This window comes from Actinia tenebrosa, unplaced genomic scaffold (assembly GCF_029948245.1).
Source record: "Actinia tenebrosa isolate PJP-AT-01 unplaced genomic scaffold, QUT_ActTen_1.0 PGA_scaffold15__27_contigs__length_11533743, whole genome shotgun sequence".
Lineage (NCBI taxonomy): Eukaryota > Metazoa > Cnidaria > Anthozoa > Actiniaria > Actiniidae > Actinia > Actinia tenebrosa.
Window position 1 is genome coordinate 10,190,298 of NW_028292575.1, and position 26,947 is coordinate 10,217,244.

A 26,947-nucleotide genomic window follows, 5' to 3' on the forward strand; every position below is an offset into this window, starting at 1 on the left:
TGAATATGAATTCATGAGCGTCAAAAATGTGTAAATAAGAAAAAGATGTTGATTGGACGAGAAGACGACATGAACAAATAATGCGTAACATCACAATGGCTTCCAGAAGCAAGTTTATTGACTTTAGGATTTCTTTCATTTGCATAAGCTAGACAAGGCTACTGCACGGCCATCCTAACTCGACGTCATCGTATAATCACGGATTATCTTCGATGATCATTAAAAAAGGCTTTTTTCAGATCTACTAAGTGCTGGATGTGGTCTTAACGTGGCTTGCTGCCGGGACAGTGGACCAACGCACAGATCCTGACCACAATGCTATAAAAAGAATAAAAAAAGGAAAACAACCCCTAAACCCCTGTATTTTATTAGTCAAAAATGTTTTACATTCTTTAGGGTTTTGTGGAGACCTACTTTAATCTATAACTGTTACCATATCTGCCTATCTGTTGTAATATTACTCTTGGAGTTCCTGTGGTATATGGTTCAGCGAGGGACTGCGTAATTGCTTAGCAACCGGTTAATATTACCATCCAAGATGGCGGACGAGCAACAAGAAGCTTCTCTTGTCTTTATTCCATGAATTCTTTGCAGATAACGTCCGTTAATAAATAGGTATGTAATGAAATAAGGATTTTGAAGATTAAGGTAGACATTTCTATTACAGCCTGCAGGTATTAATCATTTGAGTCAAAAAGAAAACTGGAAAAAATGAGCTCAATAAGGCACTTATGACTTTATAGTTCCCTAGTCCCCCTAGTTTAGTAGTGGTATTTGCCCAACTTAACTTAATTTTTTTATCAGTCTTCCCTTCTCCCAAACGACTTGGATGGTCTATTAAAGTATGTCGTACTTTATCTCTCACTTGTTACAACCAAAATAAAATGTAACTCTTATTTCGTCACTTGTGGTTCCAAGATATAGAAAAGACTTCGACATTTGTTTTTACCATTACAAGAAGTGTGAACATGCAGTCCAGGGCTCGTTTGCTTCTTGAAAAGGAACAGTTTAAAATGAAGAAAGATCCAGTATGGGTAAGTCATGTAGTATTTCTAAGAACAATCTAAGAGTAATATGTTGAGTCTATAGGGTTAAATGTTCTGATATCGAATGAACTACAGTACTGTATTCTTGTTTCAGGGAATAACAGCACAGCCTCTTAACGAAGATGACTGGTTCACATGGGAAGCAACTGTTAAAGGACCAAAAGATACTCTATGGGAAGGTATGTGTTAGCATCATAGAGCAGTATGTTTATGTATGACTGTAAAATGCTCATGGTACAAACACGGTCTTCACACAGCAATGCATACGCCAGCCCTTTCAATTTATTGATATATTTTAATGTTTCGACTTTCAGGTGGAATATTCAAGCTATATTTACAATTTAATGAAAACTACAATTGTATTCCTCCAAAGATATATTTCCATACTGTGCCTTTCCATCCTAATGGTGAGTATAATCATCAGCCAGCCTACTTTAGACTTGCTGTCCTAACTGTGGTGAATGTGTTTGTAACAAGTCAACAGAAAAAAACCTGGAAATAAATATAAGGCACAGTTAAGGAGAACTTTCTCCTCCATGATTCTCTCTCAGCTATCCTCCTCAATCATACATTCAGAGATAAGAAGGTACATTGGATGCAAGAAGGGATTACAGTGAAAGCATGTTTACATGATTACATATGAAAGGGAGTCACAGAGAGGATTGAGAAGGAGGAGGAGTAAAAATGTGTAGGGATGGAGAGGGGGGTGGATGCCTAGGGTTTAGAGGGTACTGTAACTATGTTTCTTATTTACAAGCAAATTAGTATCCTTTTTTTAATATGATTAACTATCATTACAAGCTATTGATGGATAAATATATTATCTTCAGTCGATCCAGTGTCAGGGATCCCATGTATAGATTTCCTGGACAATCAAGAGGAATGGAAGGAATATTACTCCATTAACTACATGCTACTAAGTATACAAATGATGTTGTCCAACCCAATCCTGGACTACTCTGTGAATGTAGAAGCTGCCAAAATGTGTCACATTGCTCCTAGTGCTTACAAGCAGATGATACTGGAAAATGTTCTGGCCAGTAAAAGAGTTGATGGTAGGTTCAGCTTATGTGATGCCATTAGGATATTACCTTTAAGGATGTACAGCAATGATTCAATAGGGAAACAAACAAACAAAAAAAAACATTATGCTCCAAATAGACCTTATTAATTGTGGTGCAAATATGTTTTCCAATTACAAAGGCCCTATAGGGGGAGGGGGGTACCTATGTCCACAGTCTAAATTTCACGACTGTCTATGTTGCGATTTCAGAAGGTTCTTGTGTTATTTGGATGACTTTACCCCTAACAGGGCATCACTTTTGATAATTCATTAGAGTAGACTGTCATTGATCTCTTGTTTGTGACTCTCATGTTGTTGTTTCAAGGCCATCTCACTTGTTTGACTTTACCCCTAACAGGGCCTCATTACATATATCATTCCTTTGTTTCATCTTTGTGCATGGGAAGACATGTGAATGTAGATACAATTCAAACAAAAAAATCTGATTCTCAAAGGAATAATGAGATCAGTAATATGAAAACATTGAGCCCAAGCTAAAGGGGGCTAATGTTGTCTGGTTGAAACTAGAGCAACTTAAGCAATGACTAAATCTGGATTTAGAACTTAATTCTCTTTGTTAATCTGTCGTTCTTGGTGATACATATGTGACTTGACTTGATTATTTACTTTTTAACTCTTTCAGCTGGCTTGAAGCCACATTTGGAGAATGAAATTGAAGTGACAAAACCTGAGAAACAAGAACAACCGGCTAAAAACACGGAGCAAAGTAATAAACGACTTCAGATTGCCAAGATATCATTCGATGATTATCATTCTCTTTGGAGTGGTATAGCAACCACTAGACCTGTACCAAGCTCTAAGAACCCACTCAATGAAATGTTGAAATCTGATTCAAAGCTACAAGCAGCTCACTTTGGAATGGAGCAGGAAGAATTACAAGAGGAAATAAAAAAACAAATAGCTGAGCATAATTCACTCATGTATGGAAAATTTGATCAAAGCACCGAAAAAGCAAAGGATTTAGAGGAGTTAAAAGCTACTAGAATCAATATGCTCAAGCAAATTTATCTTCCAAAACACCAAGGTACACTTTACAACACTTTATTTTGTCTTATTTTAGTACATATATTACCAGACTTATCATTTTATTCAACAAACCACATCCCTGTTTCTAGTACCCACTCATCTTTTGCATAAAATTTGGTTGAGGGGCACTACTAGGAATCAGGATGGGTTTTGGATGGTAAAACTTTTCTCTTTTGGGCTACCTGTGGCTGCTGGAACCCCTAATATTAAAATCGTGCATCCCACACTGCTTAGTTTTCTCCCTCAAACAAAGTTCTTGCTTACCATTTGTATTGAATTTGATGTTTACCCCTCCCCCTCAGTTAGTTATGTTAAATCTTACGCAGATCTATTTTATCAATGTTAAACCAGGTCAAGATAAATCTACTCAATCTCTTGAGCCTTCATCTGCATCATTATCAGCATCAATACCAAAAGAGATCGAGCCCTCAGAACAGGAGGTACAAGACTTATTAAACTGGTCTAGTAACCTTGGCAACAATGATGTAGCATTCTCATGAAGTTATGTGATGAGATGTTCAGGTTACCATGGCGATAATATTATTATGGGACATAGTAACACCTTATAATCATGATGATAACCATAGCAACAAGTACTGTACATTACATTTGTGGAGTTCCCATCATTGGTTAGGTAACATCAAAGACCCAACGATCCTCATACATTAAAATGGGTCATAACTTTGTATTTTGAAATATACTGTATATAGGTTTTATTACTGTAGATATATGTGTAAATACTTTAAATAAAGCCATCATTTAATAGTGTCTTTCAGTAATGTCAAGACTCCATTTGAGCATCATGTCATATCTTTAGTATGAAACGTATAAGCTGCCAGTTTCCTCTGATTTATAGAACTCCTGGCTCCATATTATGATGGTTAGTATATGCTATCTTTTTGTATAGCTGCCCAGTGGGTTGTCGTAACTATTATCATGGAGGGTTTGTATAGGTTGTTATCAGTATATAGGTGTTGAACCAGTGTGTAATGTGTCATTGGTGTATGTATAATCAGCTATGATGAAGGTTTTGTAGAGGTTGTAATCAGTATATGTGTGTCATATTAGTGTGTAAATCTGTGCTCATGTATCGACAGTGTATGGTGGGTCATTAGTATATGCTGAAGAATGGTCAGTATTCCAGTGCACATCATCGTACATCTTCTCTAGTAGAGTTCTCAACATGCTGGCATGATCTCCGTCTCTTACTTCAGCCACAACTTTACACTAGAAATTTAACAGTATATAATAGCAAATTTAAATTCAGGTATATATAATTATTATTGATCATAAATCCTATAAATAAACAAGCATGCATCAATAGTTATAGACAGAATAAGTGTACATTGGTGTTTGTGGGGGTGGGGTGGGTAAGGGCATGTTGACCCACAGCCTAAATGTTATTTACCTGTACTTTGAAGGCACTACTTTTCAACCAAGCTCTCTCGTGAAACATGTCTTTAATGCTAAGATTTAAGGAAATAATGCAAAATAAAAATAGGACATAACAATGTAATGTTCCACGATTTTTCTTTTTTTCATTTTCTCTTTCTCCTTGTTTTTCATTTCTTTTTGTTTTCCTTTTCTTTTCTATTCTATTCCATTTCTTTTCTATAATCCTTTTCAGTATTTAGCTTAGAGATTCATTGATTTGAGAACGTATTTAAAATTTCACATTGGATTTCTTCACGTACCTTGCCCCAGATGAAGCTAAAACATTGACAAGTCTATCAATACCACCGGGTCGATCACTGACTGTCACAATAAACCGTACCAGCCTACCGTCAGTAGCTAAACCCCTGTCTATACATCTACCAACTACAGCTGGATCGATGTTACCTCCACATAAAGGGATTACAACCCTGCAAAAACAGTAGTGGTGAATGCGTTACTATCAATCTTAGCGTCACGCAATACGAAAGTCGCGCTAAAATGTTTTAGTCCATCTAAACTTTAAAATAAGAACTTTAATAGTGAAATATGAATTTCTTGGATAGAAAACCAAAAAATAATTTGATAACTAACCTTTTTAAGATGGATTTAACCTTTCCATATAAAAATAGATAAATAAATCGCATTGTTATTGTTACCAGATGAAGTGATTTTATAAAAATTTAATTATTTCTCAAATAATAATAATAATTTATTATCGTACATACGCTTTTAATTAGAAATTGAAAATATTAGAGAAGTTAAAAACCGGGCACGAGTTATCAAAAGGATCTGTACTATTATAACACACTTCCAATCAACCCGGGCCTTTGTAGCTCAGTGGTTAGAGCACTGGTCTAGTAAACCAGGGGTCGAGAGTTCGAGTCTCTCCAAAGGCTTACTTTTCGAATCCTCAGAAAATAGCATGCAACCAACAAATCCTCTTCTGAACTGTTTTAAAAGTAGCCTAACTTTTTGTGGCTCAAATTCTAAAAGTAATCTTAAAATAATTTGTCATATATACCTTTTACCACTGAGTTCTGGTAGTTGACCAGAGAGAACAGCAGCAAAGCCAGTCGCTCCAGCTCCTTCAACAACAGCCTTCTCCATCTCTATTAGGTAAAGGATAGCAAGACCTATGTAATCCTCACTTAAAAAGAAAAAAAGTTGGAAAATTAGTTGATAAAAAAAGTTCGGATAATGTCACTTGTTCACCACAGGGATGTCCACGACAGCACAGCATGTTCGGGATTCGGGATTACACTGTAATGTCATACAGATACTCGAAACAACTTATTATAGCGTGTATGCGACTACTGAGCCGTTTCTTAGCAACCATTCATTGTATACCTGACGGTGATAATTTTATCCACCAGATCTTTCGAGTTAGCAAACGCAGAGGTTCCCACCTGAGGTACACACAGACCTGGAATTGAAAAAAAAAAAAAAAAAAAAACCACAAGCCGGCAGACTTTCTTAAAGTCCCTCCTACCAAGGCAAGAGACTCACCTCATTATGTTTGAGCGAGGAGAGGAGAGGAGAGGAGAGGAGAGGAGAGGAGAGGAGAGGAGAGGAGAGGAGTAGTATAGGGAATGGGGGTTCCAGCGCAATCTCAACACGGGGCAAGACCCGTGTCAAAAATCCACCTACGGACGACCCCCACTCCAAGTGTGGTTGAGGGCAACAGCGCACTTAAATATGTTAGTCTATATATGGAGTGCGAAGATTGTAAAGAGTTTGCTTATGATTTCTGTGTAAAGTGCTTGAAACCCAAGTTTGTACCTACTAAGCCAAATAAGTATGTTTGTTGTGGTAAGAAAATGCAAATAGAAGACGACACGTCAGCACAGTGTTACGAGTGTGGTAAGAATATTCGTAATGCCGTACCAAATGCTACCAGAGAGCAGTATTACGCCAATGGAGGTCGTAAGAAAACGCCATATAAGAGAATAAAATACTTCAGGGACTGGATGAGTCATATCCAAGGTTTACATCCGATATATTTAGACAACGAAGTAAAGAAGAAAATCATAGACCATTTAGAAGAGCCAACCCCACAAAGTCTACGGAAAACGTTGAAAAAATTAAAGCTAGGGAAATATTACAAAGCTATTCCCTATCTTTTGTCTGAAATTACCGGTAAGTCTATTCCTGAGGTTTCTGATATGACAAAAGCCGAGTGGATGTTTTGTCGGCTGAATAAGGATATTCCTTATTATCCTGACGTAATTTACGAAATATTTTATAAAATAGACCCCAGTCACCCGCTGTTAGAATGGATTCCGAGAAGATGATTTTACACAAGTTTTTTCACATTTGTGTAATATTTTGTGAAAACGATGCAGGCTGCGTAATATTTTGTGAAACTAATTTGCATATGAACCAGACAGCCGGCGTTCAATATGTAAATAGAATCCTGTTTTGCTTTTTTCAAAGCAGATGTTTACTGAGCAAGCTTTCTTTGAAGCTCTTCTTTTGCCTCCTGGTAGATCTTTTTGCGAGATTCCTCGGAAAGATCTTTTACGACTGTTTTTTTGTTCCTTATGTCCGACTTTAGTTTCTCGTATTTGTCTTCTTCGGTCAGAATAAGCGAGAATTCTACGTCGTCTATCTTTCTGTCACGCAAAGCCTTTGAGACAAGGTCGGTAATAGTATTTACTTTAGCCCTAGACAGAGCTATTGTCGTGTCATGCTTGGATATTTTCGTGGATAGCTTTTTCATAATACCCGTAGCAACAGCCGAGATAATACCACAGGCTGCCCCAACGCCGGCCAAAGGAACTCCAACGATTATTCCCGGCCCAGTAAGCGAAGTAGCAACGCCGGAGCCCGTTAACACAACAGATATAGACCCCAAAGTTATCGAAATCTTATGTAGCGTACTCCGGGCTCTGACGTACTTTTTTCGGACTTTTTCGTAGTGTTTTGCCTGCCCTTCCAAGTAAGCCAGAATTAAATTTGCTTTGTTGAGCCTAAAGTTTTCACCGTTTAGTTCGTTAGGTGTAGTATAGGGAACATCTGGGTACAACTTAGGTGCTGATGGTATAACATCCATTATATATACTAATGTACGACGCTTTTGGGAATGATATTGAGGAGCAGCCACATCACGACAACCGGGATTACTGGAACTGGAGGGCCTTCAGGAAGATGTTTCCGCATGCAGACCCTAGTAAGTTCGAAAGGAGACCCGATGGGATTTACTATAACGGCTCTAGGATGTACAGCAATGAGGATTTGAAACCTACGCTGGTCGATCAGATAGACTCTCAGCTGAAGCATCCTAAGCCTAAACCCGTGCAAGGTTGGTCAAAGGAATTATTGCTTGGTACCGGTACTTATCCGATACCCGCGGTTTCATTTGATGAACATCCAAGTTTGGACCTAACGTTGAACATGCGGATCTCTAACAACCATTCCTTTCCGTTAAAGGTGCGAGATATCTTCAAAAACGTGCCCATCAATCATACCACCGCAAAAGAAGCCCACGAATGGTTAAGTGGTCCTAACATGCGTTATTGGCCGCAGCAGCTGAACTTTGCGGTTTGGTGTGCCACTAGCGGCTGCGGTGTAAGTGCAAACTTGATGAAGAATTCGATATTTATGTTTCACTTCCACTTTACCGTCCGAAGAATACTGCATGAGATGGGCGTTACTGCATTACCGGGAGATGCCACGTTTTATCCAAGAGATAATAAATACAACGTTCCTGCTTACGACCGACTTTGTAAGGAGTTCGGTGTTGTAGGGAAGGATTTCCGATGCACTACCGGTGCTAACAATGGTTTGGGGCACATTTGGGCTTATTGGGGGATTGGTGGGCACGAGCTAAGCAACAGGGAAGTTCATGCGCTGCAGTTGCGATGGAACACGGGATATCATAAGGAAACTCACGACAGTAGCACCTTCTTTGAACCAAATGCCAAAGCCACTAAGGAAGTCAGAGACGGGCCTCTGTTTAAAGACGAGGGCGGTAAGTATGCAGGGGCTAACCCGCTGATTATTAAGATTACCAACGACGAGCAAACGAAGCAATATCTTAATTTCATACCCCCAGAAGGTAAAGGACTAACTAGAGCCGGCCTTGCCCGTTTGAACCGCAGCATAGAAGCTTACGTGTATTCTATCCTTGGAGCCCAAGTAAATACCCGATCAAGCATAATTGGAAATACGGGCGCCGCAGAAGAGACGCGAGCCGAAGCCTTGATCTTATTCGAAAGTTCGATCTTGGAGGGCGACATTAGCAAGGGCGTACAGCGTTACCAACTAGCTATACAAAATTCTAAGGCGAGGTTGGACTATGCAGTAGCCCCGGGTTGTTGGTTAATGCCTAGTAATTTATCTATTAATACTGGTTCTGTAGTAGGATACAACAACAAACTTCAACGAGCTACTAAGGATATGAAGTTTGGGGTGAACGACGTGAACTCTGACACTCTTAGGAACATTCCTCACTTCGTAGAGAAGCCAAAAAAGTCACACGAAACGAAGCTACCCGTAGTTAAGAAACCATCAAAGAAGGCCCTGCCTGCGATACCTGAGGAATATGACCATAACTTACTAAAGGCCGGCTTAGCAGCTGCAAGCATTGGTCTGAGCTATTATATATGGCGGTGAGTAACCCCTACATGGCTGGAGTAGATTGCGTTTATACGACTTACACAGGTGAGAAAAAATACACCCAGGCATCTTGGGTTGATGTCACGGGCATGTCCGTGAATTTGAATTACTCAGGAAAGAAATTGATCCTTTGTAGTATTTGCATGGGCGCGAGCAGTCACGCCAACGTCGGCTTTAGGTTCCTGGATGACAACGGCGTACTGCAGCCTATGCGTGTGAAGACAAACAACAGGGAGCCTGTGCATTTCTCCGTAGAGCCGAACACCGACAGCGCTGAGAATTTATCGGTTTGGACTTTTCATATGGTCGCCGATTGCCATGGGAAGGTAAAGCTGCAAATGCGCGTAGATGACACCGGGAGCGTTTGCATAAATAGCATAGAAAATCAGAGAGATGAAAAATATAACCACGCAACCATTTGCACTCTTACGGTAATGAGTCTCTAGAAGCAAATTTATTTGCTGGTATATATGAACCCACATACTAAGGAGGATTCATTCCTTTATTTTCTGGAGGAAGATAGATACTTGCGTAATGCTAATTGGGTTGACACGGAATTGTGGGTGAAGGTTGGTGGGTTGGGATTGATTATGTGCACAATTTGTATTAGCGTAAGGGAGGAATATGGTATTGGATTTAGAGTAGTAGATGAGAATAACGATCCATTGTTACCATACAGAACACTGAAAAATACTAGACGGTCAGCTCATTTTTCATATGAACCGCCAAATAGTCTAGACGATATAGTACCAATAACCTTTCACATGGTAGCTAATTGTCAATACGCAAAGCTTCAGATCAATACTGACGCAACATCTAACGTTAATGTCGAAGTTAAGATAAACGCTGTTATTTCACAATCAGCTGCGCCAAGCGATTCTACTTTTAATCATAAGACCATTTCTACTATGACTGCCATACCGCTAGTTCCGCATTATCAAGGCGGTGCGAATACTATCTTTACTTATCCCCAGTCGAGAACACCCCGCGCACCCGACGACGATTATAAGCCGCCAGTAATACACAAGGATAAGATCAACCCCGCATCTTCTTCAAAAGGACCACGCCAATAGCGACGACCAAGATCCAAATGTTATTCCCCACGAACTTCAACAGTTCGCCGCCGGTCTTCAGTGCCAGGCTTAAAACGCTACCAAGCAGCCCAGGAAGACCGGCTGCCATCTTTTTTCCCAAGTCCGTTAGTCCATTACCTAATTTCTTTACGCCCGCGCCTGTAGCCTTAAGCGTGGATAGGATGACTCCTACTACGGTACTAATAGCAACCGCAAATGCCAGTGGAACGCCATACTTCAAAAGGGCTCTTTTTACCTTTTCCTTGGTGGTAAGCCCGAGCTCTTTTTCCAGCTTTTCCTTTTGCGCCCGTAATTCCGCAAGGCGTATTTCAAGCGTATCTACTTCCTTTTGGGCTGCCTCCCTTTCCTCTTCGGGACGAGTTTGGTCCTCGATTACTTCTTGCTGCCGCTCTATTTGCCCCTCCAGGTCTTCGATGGCCTGATCTCTTTGCCGGATTTGTTCCTCCTTAGCATTGATTTCAGCCATCAACCGTCGCCGTTCCACTAAAGAGCCGGCTATGGTGGTTTGCAGGTTATCGGTATCGTCTTTAATTAAGTCTAACTCTTGCAGGGCGAGGTTAAGAGCCCTTTGAGTTTGATTTCTTTCACGTCGAATTTGGGTTCTTTGGTCTACCAACTCAGCTATTTCTTGATTTTTAAATTCGACCTCCCTCCTATGCGCGTCGGCAAGCCGCTGGTTTTGCTTCATGTATTCCTCCTCCCTTTCTTCCAGCGTTTCCCGCAGCGCTTCCGTTGAGGCGCCTGAGCTTTTGGCCTCCTCCAGGTTCCTTTGTACTTTATCTCTTTCACGCAGGGCTTTATCCAACTGGTTCCTCATTTCTACCATTCTTTCGTTGCCGAACTTCTTTTCAGCATCGACAATTAGCTGAGTTTGCTTTGCGTATTCTTCCTCCCTTTCTTTTAACGTTTCTTGTAGTTCCTCGACGCGTTTTTCTAGCGCAACCTTTTCATTCAGGGTTTGCAACCTTTCTAACATGCTCCTAGTAGCCTGCTGAAAGCCTTTTAATCTTGAGACGTCGCCCCTAACGTCACCATTATCATCAAAGAGGGGTTGTGGTTTCGTCCAGCGGTCTTTGTCAGAAAATCTTAGGTCTTGGACGCTTATTAGGACTTTGTTTCCCTTTTCCGTGAGCCTTACCTCATCAGCATCAAGGTGGGTGTAGCGCAGCTCTAGCTCCTGCTTTGCCCACTCTACGGTTTCCCGCGCGGCTGCTTCCGGCTCGCCCATGTTTTGAAGCTCTATGTGCTCACGCGGAAACGTGTACTCGCGTGCTTTGGGATGTCTTAGGGCCTTTGCAATCCTATCCCTTAGTGAATCGTCGACTTGTTGGGTGGGAAGCAGCGGTTCTTCATCGCCGTCGTTAATGTCAGCCTGACCTTCCTCAGTGGTGGGATCAAAGTCGGGGTCTGTTCCTTCTACTTCCATTATATATGATAAGCTCAAAGTTAAATCCCAACGTATTACCTAAGCAGGTTGGCGGGCTGAAAGCAGAACGCACCTTTCACCGGGTCACCTTTACCCCCAGCAGCGCTAAGCCAGGGGAAACCCTGTACGTAGGCGTGCCCCGCCTAACGGATAACCTAGTCTTAGTTCCTGGCACCTTGGCTTTGAGGTTTGACCTAGCGGTGCAGTCAAGCCCCACAGATGAAAGGATTATCGTTAACAACGTGGGTCGCAACATCGTTTCTAAGATGAGAATCAAGTTTGCTGGGGAATCCTTGCTGGACTTAAATAGGTACGATCTGTATACCACCTATAAGGATCTGTGGTTAACAGCATTTGACCGCGCGCAAAGGATAGAACAAGGAATTGGTAGTGTCATTCTACGTAAGGTTCGCACACCTACGAAAACGCAACCTACTGACGGCAGCGGAGAAACCGCAGTGGCAGACGCAAAGCGAATAAAGACCGCCTATGGTAGCAAGTATGTCATACCACTGGACTTTGAAGTGATTACGAATCACGGTGTGTATTACCCAAGACAGTTATCCGAGCTACAGTTTGAAGTAACTTTAGCAGATGCTAATAACATCATTGGTGGGCTAAGCACTGCACTTACCACAACAACCCCATACTCTATTACCAACTTAGAGCTACAGTACGAAACGGTGTACAGCGAAGAGCTGGCCCGTAGCGCTGGCATGGAATACAGCTCCGGGAAGGCATTCTTATACGACCACGTAGTGATGTATAAGACGTTCAGCTTCCTGGATAAGACGGATGAGGTTATCAACCAAAGCATTAACCTCCCCCGAAGAAGTCTCACGGGGCTGATGCTGGTGTTTGCTAAGCCCTATGAGGCTGGTAAGCGCGACAGCGAAGCCTTTCACAACCCCAACATTACTAACGTTGGCGTGAATATCAACGGCGTTCCAAACAAGGTCTACTCCCAGGGGATAAAGCCCGCAGACGTGTACAGAGAGGCCATGCGCAAGTTTGGCGACCAAATTAGCCCCGAGGAATTCTTTAAGGATAAGTACGCGCTGTGGATTGATATGCGCACCATTAACGACGAAGACCTACATGGTCAGGGTTTACGTCTAGTAAATACGCAGGATGGTATAACATTGGAGATCAAACGCACCAAGAATGCCTCCGCGGGCGACGGCGACAAAATAAACTGCTACGTCTTCGTCGTGTCTGACGCGCAACTGAGCGTAGAAATGAATCAGCTAAAGAGCGTCGCGTACTAGGATGACTGAGGAACGAAGTCATCGATGATAAAATATTTGTCTAATATACAATGCTTCGCGTATTTGAAAACAACGACACCAAACTGCAATGCATAGTGCAAGGCGAAACTTTGTACTTCAAAGCAAAGGAGGTGGCTTTGGCGTTGGGCTATGAGCGCCCTAGAGATGCAATTAGAGCACACGTATCTGAGAAATACCAGAAAAAATGGGTTGATCTACAAGGGGCTGCGAATCACCGCTCCTTTACTACGCAACCAAATGCCGTGTTTATATCCGAACCTGGCTTGTATGAACTGATATTTAGCTCCAAACTACCCAAAGCTGTGGAGTTTCGTGATTGGGTCTTCGAAGAAGTCCTACCCGCGCTAAGGAAAACGGGTAAATATGCAATAGAAAGGCGGTTTGACGGTCCAAACAAGTTAGTATTTAAGATCGAAAACGAAGCCGACCTACACGCGAAGGTCGTCGACTACATACGTAGGTTTTACCCCGATTTCATCATAGCGCCGGGTCTTGGCGAACTTCAAGATTCAGACAGCAAGCGAATAACCTGCTGGCGAAAAGGCTACCAAGCCGGTCAACCCGACCTTTTAATCCTAAATGCGCATAAGAAATACCGCGGGTTGTGTATTGAGTTGAAAACCCCAAAAGGAAACGGCGTCTTATCCGCGAAGCAATCTAAGAAAATCTCACAGCTTGACGTAAATGGTTACCTAACGATGGTTAGCAACGATTACGACATTATCTGCCGTGCCCTGATGGATTACGCGGATGGCATTCGTATTCCCTGTAGGGGCTGTGTGAAGCGGTTTAAGTCCTACGCCACTTTGAAAACACACCTAAAGATATTCCATAGGTATAATGAAGCTCAACTTGGCTCACTTTGAAAACACTTTGAAAACACACCTAAAGATATTCCATAGGTATAATGAAGCTCAACTTGGCTCACTGGCGTGATCTTGCCCACGGTAAAGCATACGAAATAAAAAATTACGTCGTCTTCGAAGACATCGACCGTTTATGGTTAGTCCTCAAAGACTTAGAAGGTAAGGAATATTCCCTTTGGGCGCCGGATTGCGTGCGGTACGTAATTCAGGGCGAGGAATTCACCCACTTACGCAGCTATGGTAAGGTAAATGGCCGATGGAAGTTTGACATTGAAAGAAGAGTCACTCCATCTCCTCTTTGTAGTTAAGCGCCCGCTGCGCTTTAGGATCCGCGGAGCACCAATGCCCCACAAAGGATCCTTCGGAGAATACCCTGTCGCAATGAAGGCAGGTGTATTTTTTACGCGGCTTACGAGGGGTAATGCAGTCGGCAGGTAGTTCGCAAGTAATACAGTCCATATATTGAAAGGGTAATTAGAATGCCTCCCAGAAAGGCAGCTGCGTAGGCTAGCATATACCTTTAAAAGGGGTCTTTATCTTTATTTATTATTATTAGATTATGCAAGCGCCCTTAAAAGGGGTCTTTATTTTTATTTATTATTATTAAATATCCTTAATAATAATAAATAAAAATAAGAATGGGATTTGAGACTCTTTGCGCAAACCCTATCTTACTATCTTAGGTCCTTTCTAACTTCTACGGGCTTTCCTTGCGGCCTCATTGCCGGCATGCCAGGCCTCAAAGCGATCTAAGTACTCCTTAAAGCCGCCTTGACCGTCGTAGAGGCACTGCCAAATATGTTGGTCACTTCTTTGACAGCCGCAGCGCTCACAAAGCGCCTCCCAATGTTCCCTGTTTTCCCACCTTACGCCTTCGACGCAGTCAAACTCCGCAAAGCGCTGGTCAATTTCCTTCTTCCGGCGCGTTAACTTCCTTTGGGTTTCCTTTGGGCAACATCGTGCAGCAACGTCGCCGTGTTCCTCACAGGCTACGCTCAGTAGGTCGTAATTGCCGCGGCACCGATGTCGGTGCCATTCATCGTTCTTGTCCTCCTCGCATCGCTCACATACGTTCTTTAGGCAAACGCGGTTATCAACGTGGTAATCCAACATCTGCGCGCTGCTAAAGAGGCGATTACACTCCTTACAACGCCTTTCGCGTGCCTTCTTAGCGCACACCTTCTTTTCCAGGTGGTATTTTAACATTTGCTTCGAGCTGAACTCCTTGTTACACCGCTCACACTCCATATATAATAAGGATTTAATAACCACTATAAGGGATACCGCATGAAGTCCTCAACGGCCAGAAACTATTCCAAAGAGTGTCTCAGAATGTTGACGTTTAGGTTAAATCTTTGTTAAGGATACCTGGAAACTATTCCAAAGAGTGTCTCAGAATGTTAACAATAAGGTTAAATCTTTGTTAAGGATGCCTGGAAAGCCCGTAAGGATTAGTAGGCGGCTTAAGATAGTAAGGTAGGGTTTGCGCAAAGAGTCTCAAATCCCATTCTTATTTTTATTTATTATTATTAAGAATAATTAAGGATATTTAATAATAATAAATAAAAATAAGGACCCCTTTTAAAGGGCGCTTGCAGGATTCAAAATAGTAAAGCTAAGACACTCTTTGGAATAGTTTCCAGGCATCCTTAACAAAGATTTAACCTTATTGTCAACATTCTGAGACACTCTTTGAAATAGTTTCCGTGGTGTCTTAACAAAGATTTAACCTTATTGTTAACATTCTACGGGGGATATCGCATGAAGTCCTTAACGGACTCCTTAGCCCAACCGGCCATCGTCAAAAGCGCACCAAACCTTTCCGCGCGCTTCAGGCCGCACATTTCATCGTACAATTCCTGCACGCGCTCTTTTAACCGATCGATCTCCTCCCTTTGCATTTCTATGGTGTCTCTTTTATCCTTTGCGTCGCCGGCAATCCTTCTTACTGCGTCCACTGGGTCCATCGTATATATAATGGATCCGAACCATATTCCCTGCAATGCCCTGATAGTAGGACCCACCGGCTGCGGAAAGACCCAATTCGTAGTGGAGCAGCTATTAGGACCCTTTAGATACCGTTTCGACTACGTCGTGCTATTATGCCCCACCTACGTGAACTAACCGCACCTGGACGGGCATAGGAGTGAAAGATGACGACTTCTTTGTAGATATCTTAGATCCTAACGAGTTATCCGGCCATCTTAAGTTTTGGCACAAACAATTCCCCAAGAATACGCAAACCCTCCTTATACTGGATGACATTGCCTGTGGGGACGACGTAAAAAGACGCACTTCCGAGCTCGTTAAACTCGCCTTCAGCGGTAGACACGACAATATCAGCGTTTGGTTGCTTTCCCAGCAGCTTACCAGCGTCTCTAAGCCCTTCAGGGAAAACATAGGTTCACTTGTCGTATTTTATACTCCGAGCAAGTCAGACCTGGAAACCATCTTAAGCGACTACGGCGGTGAGATATCTAAGGAACAGTTACACGAATACATGCGGCACCTAAAAACGCACCAACATTCCAAGATGATCTTCCCTTTGAGGTTTCCGTATTCCATAAAGATATATGGACATTGAGCAGCTCTTAGATGAAGTCCCCGCGCAGTTAGACGAAAGTAACCTTAAGGAACAACTTAACATCCTTGTGTCTTCGGGGAAGTGTAAAGAAATGATAGGTAAGGAACTTACCCATGAGCAAGTTAATAAGTTGTCAGAAGAGGAAGTTAAGAAGTTCCATAAGAGATACGAGGCCGCCCTTGCAAGTAAGACCACGGACGCCGTAGCAGACTCCGCTATCCGACTTGCGACTAAATTGCTTGGACTTGCACTGCCCATAGACGACGTGGAGCAACTGCGGAAGGACATAAGCGAGGACTATGTCATCGCCCAGGAACTTAAGATAACCTGCGGCTGGTTGTCTTTGAAGTGCGGTAAGTTAATGGCAGTCGCCTCTGCGGCACTTCACGTAGCTCAGCACGTCGACTTGAAGGAGGTACTGGTGTCTTGGAAGGACTTCAAGAAGGACAGAGAAGTCGAAAAGGTCTTCCAGGCGGCACTTGCTGAGGTACCTGATCAAGTCGCCTCAAGTACTTAGTCAAGTCGTCCTTAAGTACTTAGTCAAGTCGTCCTCAAGTACTTAGTCAAGTCGTCCTTAAGTACTTGCTCAGGTCATATTAAGTTACTTATCAAGTCCTTCAAGTCCTTAGATATAAATGGAACCAGAGTCGAAGGTAGAGCAGCCCCAAGAGGAGCAGAAGATTACCAAGGCTAAATCTCCAGGCAGAGTCGCTGCCGGAAAGAAGCTCGCGGAGATGAATAGGAAGAACAAAGCCAAAAAAGAAGAAAAGGTGGAGGAAAGAGAAGAGGAATCCTTTATTAATCCTGGGTACGTCATCGGCGCGTTAGGAGTTGCTATAGCAGCAGGCAGCCTTTACTTACAATGGCGGGCTACGAAGCCAAAAGTAGAACCACCAACATATCACGCGCCCGTGCACGCACCTGTGGAACCGGCTGTTAGAAAAAGTAAGATCCCTGAAATGGAGTAGATTTATCACCACGTGCCGTGGCGACCTAGATTTTCCTTCTCGCTCTGTAATATAATGTCGACCGCGTTGTTAAAAACTGTTGAAGAAGCAGCTATTATTACTTCCATCGTTGCGGGTATTGGTTGGGTAGGTAAGAAAGTGCTCAAAGAAGACTTTACTGAAGACCCAAGCAAGAGCTTCGCTAATTTTGCTAAAATGACCGCTGCCGTAGGCGGGGCTATCATGCTAAAGGATTACCTACGAAAGGAAAAGTACCTGCCTACGGCGTAATATATAATGGCTGGCTTAGTCGCAGGTGGAGTCATTGCAGCTTTAGCATTCACTGGAGCTAATTATGGTGGTCAATATTTGGATAGATTAGTCAGAGGCGACAAAAGCGGAGAATTAGCCGCCGAAAGGAAGAGACACGACTTAGCGCTGGAGAAATATCAGCGAGACGTGGCGGCTTGGAATGAAAAAAGACAAGCTTACAGGGATTGGTTGGACAAGAACTACCAAGACAAAATGCAGGCGGATAAGAACTTTGAAAATACAGACTACGCCTTTAAGCTCTATGCGCAAGCACACCCCGACTTTAGGTTAAGAAAGCCTCAGTTCGAGAATTACTACCAGCCTTCTAAAAAACAAAAAGATAGCGAATTGGTCTTCGTAGGAGTCGCAGGGCTGGCGGGAGGCGTGGCCTTGGCGTATCTGCTCTAACGAAGGGAACTGTGTTTCCTGAAATATATGATCGTCTTTTTGGAAAGCGATAAAAATGACTTTACCACTTACTTGAATCCTCCCATCAAAGCCCATAAGGTTAGGCTGGTTAGTTGTTCTTTGTACAATTCTTGGTATAATTTAGTCAATGCCTTGATCACTGAGCATAAAGGCGGCGGCAATTATCAAGGCGTATTGCTGCCCGATGGACATTACACACCAATCACCCTTGCTAAGGAATTAGCAAAACACGGTTATACGCTCACCACAGGATTGCCGCACGAAATGACCTTCAAACATAATATGCCAAACTATTCAGTAACTTTTGGAAAGTCTGACCCATTGGGGTCATTATTATGTGCCTCAGGCAAGACAATTACCGACACAGCCATACCTGTGAAATGGAAAGTCGCATCCTCTTACGAAGTCTATTGCGACTTGGTCCATAGTTACAACGATGGAGAAAAGTCTTCTCTTATGTCCAAGTTTCTACCCAAAGGTAATCCATTTGACCCAGTAGAATACACTCCCATTTCTTTGAGCTATGACTTGTCTAATTTGGTAGAAAGCATAAACATCACCATTAAGGTGGACGGAAAGACGGTGGATTTCAACGGACGCAAGATCAATCTCGTCCTGGAATTCATATAATGGGCCGCGTAGAGGACAAACTCAAGAGGATTTACTATGGGCCTGAAGGCTATTGGAAAGGAGCGTCGGCTATTAAGAAACTCGCGACCGCGGCCAGGGTATCAGAAGAAACGGCTAAGAATTGGCTAAGAAAACAAACCCTCTGGCAGGTTTATCTTCCCGTGCCCAAGTACATTCCCAGGCCCAGCTTTACCGTAAATGTCCCTAATGAAGTTCATCAGGCGGACTTGCTTTTCTTACCACATGACAAGGTGAGAAAAAAGACCTATAGATACGCTTTGACCGTAGTTGATATCGCAAGCAGATACAAGGACGCCGAACCCATAACCAGCAAGGATTCTGGGGAAGTCGCAGAAGCCCTAGGTAGGATTTATAAGCGCGTCTTGAAATGGCCTAAGCTGCTGCAAGTGGATGCGGGAACGGAGTTCATGGGCGTGGTTACCAAGACCCTGAAAGACCACGACACTAAGATTAGGAGAGCCAAAGCTGAGTACCACAGGGGTCAGAGCATCGTCGAAAGATTCAATAAGACCTTGGCCGAGCGTCTCTTTGGGTACCAGTATTGGAAAGAGCTGGAAGATCCCTCCAAACGCAACAGGGAATGGACTCAGAGGCTCCCCCAGGTCATCGCGGCTTTGAACAACGAGGCGGCCAGGGCTACGGGAATAAAACCCAAGGATGCCATAAAAAAGAAACACGTGGAGCACAAGTCCTACGTCAGAAGTTCGAGGGCGGTCTTCCCCCATGAAAAAAAATTAGGTAATGTCACAGTCCGATATCTCTACGGACCGGGTGAATTAGAAGGAGGATCCAAAAGAGCTACGGATCCTAATTGGTCTTTGGAAACTTACCAGATCCGAAGCGTAATAGCTAAGAAGGGTCAGCCCATCTTGTATTATCTTCACGATGGCCCCACACGTGGGTTCGTCATGGAAGAACTGCTTATCGTGTGATGTCCGAATGCTATCGTATGCACTCCGTCATCACACATCCATCGCTTACCGTCAAATGCAGACAGTGACACCTTCTCCTGTGTAACGTTGTGTATTTGATGTCCGTAGCTGCGCAGGCTGTTCATCTTATGCCGCTGTTCCTTACGCGTACGCAGGACCTTCAAGTAGGACTCGTGGGTTATGTCCTTCTTAACCACGTATTTTTTTACACCTTTAGCTTTCTTTTCTACACCATCCAGCTTTAGCACGCTGTACATCTTGGGTTTCAGACCCACGTACTCTACTATGGGTTTTCCTAACATTTCGTCTTTCATCTTCCCAATTACCTTCTTATTCTTCGCAGAGTAAAGGAAGTGCTCCTTCGGGTAACCGCTGGTGTCGTACTCGTCTATGTCGGGGAGGCAGTCTTTGTAAACGTCTTCCGTTTGCACTTCTAGAATTAGGGAGTCGGTGTCTGTGTACAGGAGGCGACAGCGGTCTCCGTACTTTGGCTTAAGCTTATCGTAGTAGAACTCGTACATAAGCAGCTTCGATAGATCCAGCACCGTAAAGCCTGTGTAAACGGGCTTGTTTAGTAAGAGGTTTGCCCTTTTCATGTGAATCACGTAGAAGTTCAGCATTTCTACGTATCTAACGAAGCCTGGCTGTGACACGTATGCTTCTGCTTCCTCTTTGGTGCTGACTATTTTTACGCTTACGCGCTTGCGGATGTTCTCCATTGTCTTTCCGAACACGCTGTTGTTCATCAGTTTGAAGAGGTTTTTCTCGAAGTCATTTTTCGCGGCGGTACGCTTTTGCGTGTTAAAGTCAATGTAGGGGCGCATCCAGGGTTCCTGCGTGAATTTTAGGACTCTGTGGATCTTCTCTACGCGCATTCCGTGTCGCACGTAGAACTGCAGGTTGCGGTAATGTACCACATACTTCTTCTTATCCATCAGGTTCATAGTTAGTTTCCTGTACGGTTTGTAACCAGGGCACATTTGCTTTTGCAGCGGACTTAGCTGCTTAAATGGTATCTCTATCGCTTCTGGTGCTAAGGGGAACTCATTGTGTTCGTCGTGCAGGCGCTCTGGGTACTCCAGATCCACTTCTAAAACGTAGCCCTTGTCTTCCTCCTTTCCTACCTGCATGTAGAAGTCTATCGGCTTCACTGGATCCCATTCGAAGTCTCTCACAGGTAGGTACTGTGACATTGCCCAACCATAAAGGTTATTCGCATCCAGGTAGTAAATGTATGTGGTTGGTTTCTCTGGGTCGTGCTCTACTAAGGGGTTGTTTGCGCGGGCGTAACGTCGGCTGGGTCCGCATACGCCGCCACGAATACCGTCTTCCATAAACCGATACATGTCGTACTCCGTTAGGAGATCCAACTGCGCATTTGTCTTCTTTAACAAAGCACTCCAGCTGAGCCCAGGAGCCGTGTAGAAATTAGCGGGATCCAATCCGTAATATTCCATAGCCATCTTTCTGAAGCTTTGGAAAACATCTGCAAGCAGCACTACGTCAGACCTTAGGTAGATGTCGTGGTAGTCCCCCATGTTCTCACAGGAGTACTTTTCCCACACGTCTAACGCATGCTGGTACTCCTCATCCTTTATACCGGACTCGTTTAGGGTGCTGTAGAAGCGATCTTTGGGTGGTAGGGACTCTTTGAATCGATCCCAGGAATCCATGTATTCATATGGGTAGACTCCTTTCCTTTCCGCGCCATATTGACTGGAAATGGGAAAGTTGGTGTTATACTTTACGAGGTTTGCTAAGGAGTCCGCCATAAACTGCTGCGAATCTAAGAACTTTAGCTTACCCACAGTTACGGACATGTAGCGCTCTTTGTTGTTGGGTATGCATTTGACGTCGGAGCCGTCTGTTCCTTGTAGTAGCAAATGGGAGTCGTAACCGCGGAGGTTGTGAAAGAACACCGGAATCTCCATGTCTGGATTTACTTTGAAGTTTATATTGCATTTCCAATGAGCCGCTCCTCTGTATTTACCAGTGATGTGGCAGTGATCCCTAACCTTATCCACATAGAAATCCTCAACAAATGCTTTGTGGCAGTGAATGCAGTGCGTGGAGGGCTTTCCCGGCTTCTCACCTTTCTTAGCATACTTCCCGCATTTAAAATGAGCTTCTCCTAGATACTTTCCATCTTCATCCCACGCTTTCTTGGCTCGTCTTCCAAACTGAAGAAGCGTATGTTGACAAATGTGGCATTTTTTTGCCTTGTTAAAAGCCTCCTGGTTCTCTTTGGTAAATTCCATCTTCTTTGGACGTCTTAATTGTTCTCTAATCTCCCCCTCCTCTTCTCGCAATGCTTCTAGAAACTCATTAGCTGCGTTCTTACCTCGGTAAATCACAGGAGGGTTTGCTTTACCGTCTGATCTGACTACTATGTAACCAAAGGAGCAGATCTCGTGTAATCCTACCTTATTCGTGGCACCACGTTTCTGCTCTTCCTTAGTTATCAACGCTTCGAAGTCTGCATATATCACGTAAGGCACTTGCATCTGCTTTTGATGGTCTGCGTATGAAAGCTCTTTGTTGGTGGGTATCTGGATCCGTTGCGCCACTTCTTCGACTCCGCGGCAGATCTCATCGTGTTTCTTTAGGGCATTTAAGGATGTAAATGACAGCAAGCAGCAGTCACAGAAGTACTTTTTGCCTTTGTGCTTAGTATGTCTGTAGAATAGTCTGCTAATGTGTTTAACCCATGAGTAGTGTCCGCCGTGGTAGAATAAATGTACGCGCTCTCCTTTACTTTTTGACAGAACTAACGGTACTATCGTCTGCTCTCTGACTCCGTAAACGTTAATTGCTAGATCGTTTATTTCCTCAAATATGGGGATGTCTATCAACTGCATGGGAAATTCCACACCATCCCACTCTAAATCATCTGTGGGATACTTACTTGTCCTACAGGGATCCTTCTCTGCTGGATACAGTGCAGACCTGATTGCCCACATAAAGCATCGATTGTCTTCATTCTTCACGTTTACAATAGCCTTCTTCCTTTCTACCCACGTTGGTAGCGGTACGTAACTCCCCCCTCGTATGGGTACGTACCTAGCTATACTTATCTCTATTCCTTCAACCTCCTCTACTGTCCAACCCGATCCTTCTTTCGTGTAGTTAGACAGCGACTCCATTATTGCTTCTAAGGCTTCACTGAGTGACCTATCCAGATTCGTGGATTCTAATATCACTAACGACTTTGATCGCAACATTGCTGTCGTCATTACCTCGTCTTTTGACAAACTTACTTCTACCATTATGCTCGCTTTCAGGGCTCCTAATTCTTCTATACCTTTTCGGAGAGTCCTTTTAACCTTCCTTTCTGACTGACGCCAAAACTGTCTAACGTCAATCTCACCGTTACCGGGTATTGACACCGTGCTGAAGTTGCTTTGGGATTCCATCTATATAATAGGAAATATTTTATACCTAATACCAAGCACTTTTTAGGTCGTCGTAGTCGTACTCACAGTCCTGACAATGCCAAAACAATTTAACCTTAGTCTCAAACTTCTTACCACATCCACAATCATAACTGCTCATACACTTCGTCTTCATTTTCAAATGCTTTTTCAAATCCGCTTCTTTCTTAAAAGTTCTCTTACATTCTTCGCACTCCATATATAGACTAACATATTTAAGTGCGCTGTTGCCCTCAACCACACTTGGAGTGGGGGTCGTCCGTAAGTGGATTTTTGACACGGGTCTTGCCCCGTGTTGAGATTGCGCTGGAACCCCCATTCCCTATACTACTAGAGGAGAGGAGAGTTGAACTTACCATCAGCTAATGTCTCTGAATGATGCGCATCTACCTTCACGGGTTTTCCTGCTTCCATGGCTGCCTTGAAGCTGGGGCAACGCTCAGATTCCACGGCCTTTTTCAACAGAAAACCATTAAAAATGTCGTTAAAATCGTTGATTTCATTTTTGTTTCCAATGATTGCTGCTTGAATTATGGCAGCTGTTTTTATGACTTTTACTCTCGGATCCTGTGTATATTAACGATGACAATCAATATTATACTAGAATAGCCGGAAAAGTTGTTCACTTACAATAATTTTGACATGAGGGTAGACGGTCTTGACAGCCTTTGCTATTCCTGCTAGCATCCCCCCTCCCCCAACGGGTATAATAATGGCATCAAGTGGGTAAACTTGATCGATGATCTCAAGGCCAATGGTTCCCTGGCCGCTTATTATGTGTGGATGGTCGTAGCTGTGAAGAAAGGTAATACTCTCAATTGATTATGGTTACTATTAGAGATATTGCTTGGAATGGTTCGCGTCCGGGATTAAACCTCTTATGCTTGGGTGTAATGTTTTTCCACTCGGACCAGGTGAGATTCAAGTAACTAGAGCTAGTATCATCTTTTTTTCCAACGGTTGCACATGAGTAGACACATGAATATGGATACAACTAAAACAAAAAATCTTACTCTCAAGAGAATGACACGTAGTCTGAAATGGTCAAAATTACACCCAAGTCAAAAGGGACGTCTATATAATCCTTTTCACCCTCCGTCAAGTGGACTTACCCATTATATGGACTTACCCATTGATGTAGACCAAGCCTTTTTCACGGGCCATAAGCAAGGCATTTTCCTTAGACTAACCAAATGACATTCAGTTAGTAATATACTAGGGGCTAAGAACTTATCCTCACTACCCTTTCTTGCTTAAAATGCGTCCTGTGACGGGAAGTATCCGCAAATTTTTGTGTCCGTATCCGCAAATTTTACGAAAACGGATAAGTGTGGACGGTGAAAACGATTCGAATACGCTGCGTGTGGACGCAAACATTTTCGTATCCGCAAAAAAATAATTTGCGGATACAAAAATTTCCGTGGACGGGGCCTAAGTCACAACAACGTGTAGCATCCATTACTAACTACAGTACTAATACCTGTGGATAATACGATAGGAAGATTATGCGAGCTTTATCATGATATTAGTCGTAATATTATATTGGAGGGTATGAAACGTCTTCGCTTCTCATTGGATGTATTCATGATCAAACAAATCTTTTTCCGAAAGACAGAGAAAAGGATCATTCCTACTGACCTCATACAAGTTGTGTCCTTGAAGCAATATGTTAGCTCCATATGATCTACACATCGTTTGTTTGACTATCGGTGCATTCTCAGGCATGACGACTGTCACTGGTATCTGTAGGGCGTGGCCGTGGTATGCTAAGGCTAGGGCGTGGTTACCCGCCGACGCCGCAATCACACCTCGACGCTTTTGTTCCTGAGGACCCAAAGGTATTGAGGACATAAGTTACAAACAACATCGATAAATGGTCTTCAAAAAAGCTTACCTCACTTAAAAGAAGAAGTGTGTTAAGAGCTCCGCGCTCTTTGAAACTAAAACAGGTAAAAGAGCAATCATTAAAAAGTTCAAATACTAAAATCTCGCAAAGTTTCGAGCAAACCAATAGCGCTGAAAAAAGAAGGGCGGGTATGATGTGTTCTCCTCATCTTACCTTCCCGTGGGGTGAAGATATTCTTTCTTGAAGAAGATGTCCATATCTGCGACTTCAGAGTTCGAAATGCTTGCTTTCTGTTATTAAGATAAGCGACAAAATGTTTTAAATAGAAATTGTTGAGTTAACACACGAAGAGAAATTTTAGCTGGTCTAATGCTAGCAGCGCGCACTTGTATGATTTAGTTAAAAATTTTCACAAATGTGACAGCGGGAGCAGGTTTTTCAGGCACGAGCCATAGTGGTAACCATAGTTGAAGTTCTAATGAGGTTTCTAGAAAATAATAGATGAAGCAGTGTGCTCGCGCCGTCCTATGGATTCCGTGCCTTTTTTGTAAAATTTATATATAGAAGATAGAATACAATCGCTGAATTGTGCAAGCAATGATCATGTACCTCACAAGGGGTTTTGGCAACTCCTTTACAAATACGAAATGCTGCTGCACATATATCCTCAAAGCTTATAGGAACAGGTTCCTCTGTGTCTCCCTTGAGTGACATCTTTTGAAGGTGAGCCCTTAATTCATCTGACTTCGACACGGATGTCACAGGATCAATAAATTGAATCGTCTCCTTCTTTCCATCTTCTTTTGGCGGAGCCATCTTTTAATAATGTTCCTTTTAACTTAACACGTGATTGATGACGTAATATTCAATTGTCATGGAGATATTCTTTATGACGTACTTTTATTGTTCTTTCTGAATTTAATCCTTTTCATCAATGACCTATATCATTTTCACATGACGGCAAATACCGCCATATTAGTATGCCTATGAGAAAAAACTTTGTCATTAATTTCTTTTTTTTTTTGATACATCGAAATGGCTACCATTTCTATTGTCCCTTACATCTGTCAGGACTGCGTGAAAACGATCTATATTAAGTAAGAAGATTAAAAGAAATCGATTTTGCAGTTATATCACCATCATTATATGTTTTTTCAATTATAAAATGTCCAAATAGATCATTTTTGGCCAAAAAGCATGGACTATAGCCCATGGTTTTGATCGTTTTTGGGTGTTTTCACACCTTTTTCAAAAATATGCATTATTCATAAAATGTTCAAAATGGGTCATTTTTGGCCAAAAAGCATGGACTATAGCCCATGGTTTTGATCGTTTTTGGGTGTTTTTAACACCTTTTTCAAAAACATGCATTATTCAAAAGATGTTCAAAATGGGTCATTCTTGGCCAAAAAACATGGACTATAGCCCATGGTTTTGATGGATTTGGGGTGTTTTTCACACCTTTTTATAAAACATGCATTATTCATAAAATGTTCAAAATGGGTCGTTTTTGGCCAAAAAACATGGACTATAGCCCATAGTTTTGATCGTTTTTGGGTGTTTTTCACACCTTTTTCAAAAACATGCATTATTCATAAAATGTTCAAAATGGGTTATATTTGGCCAAAAAGCATGGACTATAGCCCATGGTTTTGATCGTTTTTGGGTGTTTTTCATACCTTTTTCAAAAACATGCATTATTCATAAAATGTTCAAAATGGGTCGTTTTTGGCCAAAAAGCATGGACTATAGCCCATGGTTTTGATCGTTTTTGGGTGTTTTTCACACCTTTTTCAAAAACATGCATTATTCATAAAATGTTCAAAATGGGTCGTTTTTGGCCAAAAAGCATGGACTATAGCCAATGGTTTTGATCGTTTTTGGGTGTTTTTCACACCTTTTTCAAAAACATGCATTATTCATAAAATGTTCA

At 42.6% G+C, this 26,947-nt stretch overlaps 2 protein-coding genes and 1 non-coding gene across 4 annotated transcripts; 2 read left to right on the top strand and 1 right to left on the bottom strand.

Moving 5' to 3' along the window:
- Positions 1-500: 500 nt before the first annotated feature.
- LOC116287961 (ubiquitin-conjugating enzyme E2 U) lies at positions 501-4,672 on the top strand. Of its 2 annotated transcripts, XM_031694673.2 has the most exons (7): positions 501-615; positions 919-1,034; positions 1,141-1,225; positions 1,361-1,453; positions 1,877-2,101; positions 2,753-3,154; positions 3,508-4,672. In XM_031694673.2, the coding sequence occupies exons 2-7, from the start codon at positions 969-971 to the stop codon at positions 3,654-3,656; spliced, it is 1,020 nt and encodes a 339-aa protein (XP_031550533.2). In that variant the 5' UTR covers positions 501-615; positions 919-968; the 3' UTR covers positions 3,657-4,672. The 2 variants fall into 2 exon arrangements, with proteins under 2 accessions (XP_031550533.2, XP_088886605.1); XM_089030479.1 differs by lacking the exon at positions 501-615 and having other exon boundaries at positions 790-1,034.
- LOC116287951 (uncharacterized) lies at positions 3,156-25,830 on the bottom strand. Its single transcript, XM_031694659.2, has 12 exons — positions 25,624-25,830; positions 25,228-25,304; positions 25,063-25,108; positions 24,807-24,992; positions 24,298-24,353; positions 23,799-23,961; positions 23,525-23,621; positions 5,938-6,013; positions 5,612-5,737; positions 4,851-5,018; positions 4,565-4,622; positions 3,156-4,383 (listed from the first exon to the last, which is right to left on the bottom strand). The coding sequence occupies exons 1-12, from the start codon at positions 25,828-25,830 to the stop codon at positions 4,240-4,242; spliced, it is 1,404 nt and encodes a 467-aa protein (XP_031550519.2). The 3' UTR covers positions 3,156-4,239.
- Trnat-agu (transfer RNA threonine (anticodon AGU)) lies at positions 5,414-5,486 on the top strand. Its single transcript has one exon. It is a non-coding gene; the product is annotated as a tRNA-Thr (tRNA).
- Positions 25,831-26,947: the final 1,117 nt, after the last annotated feature.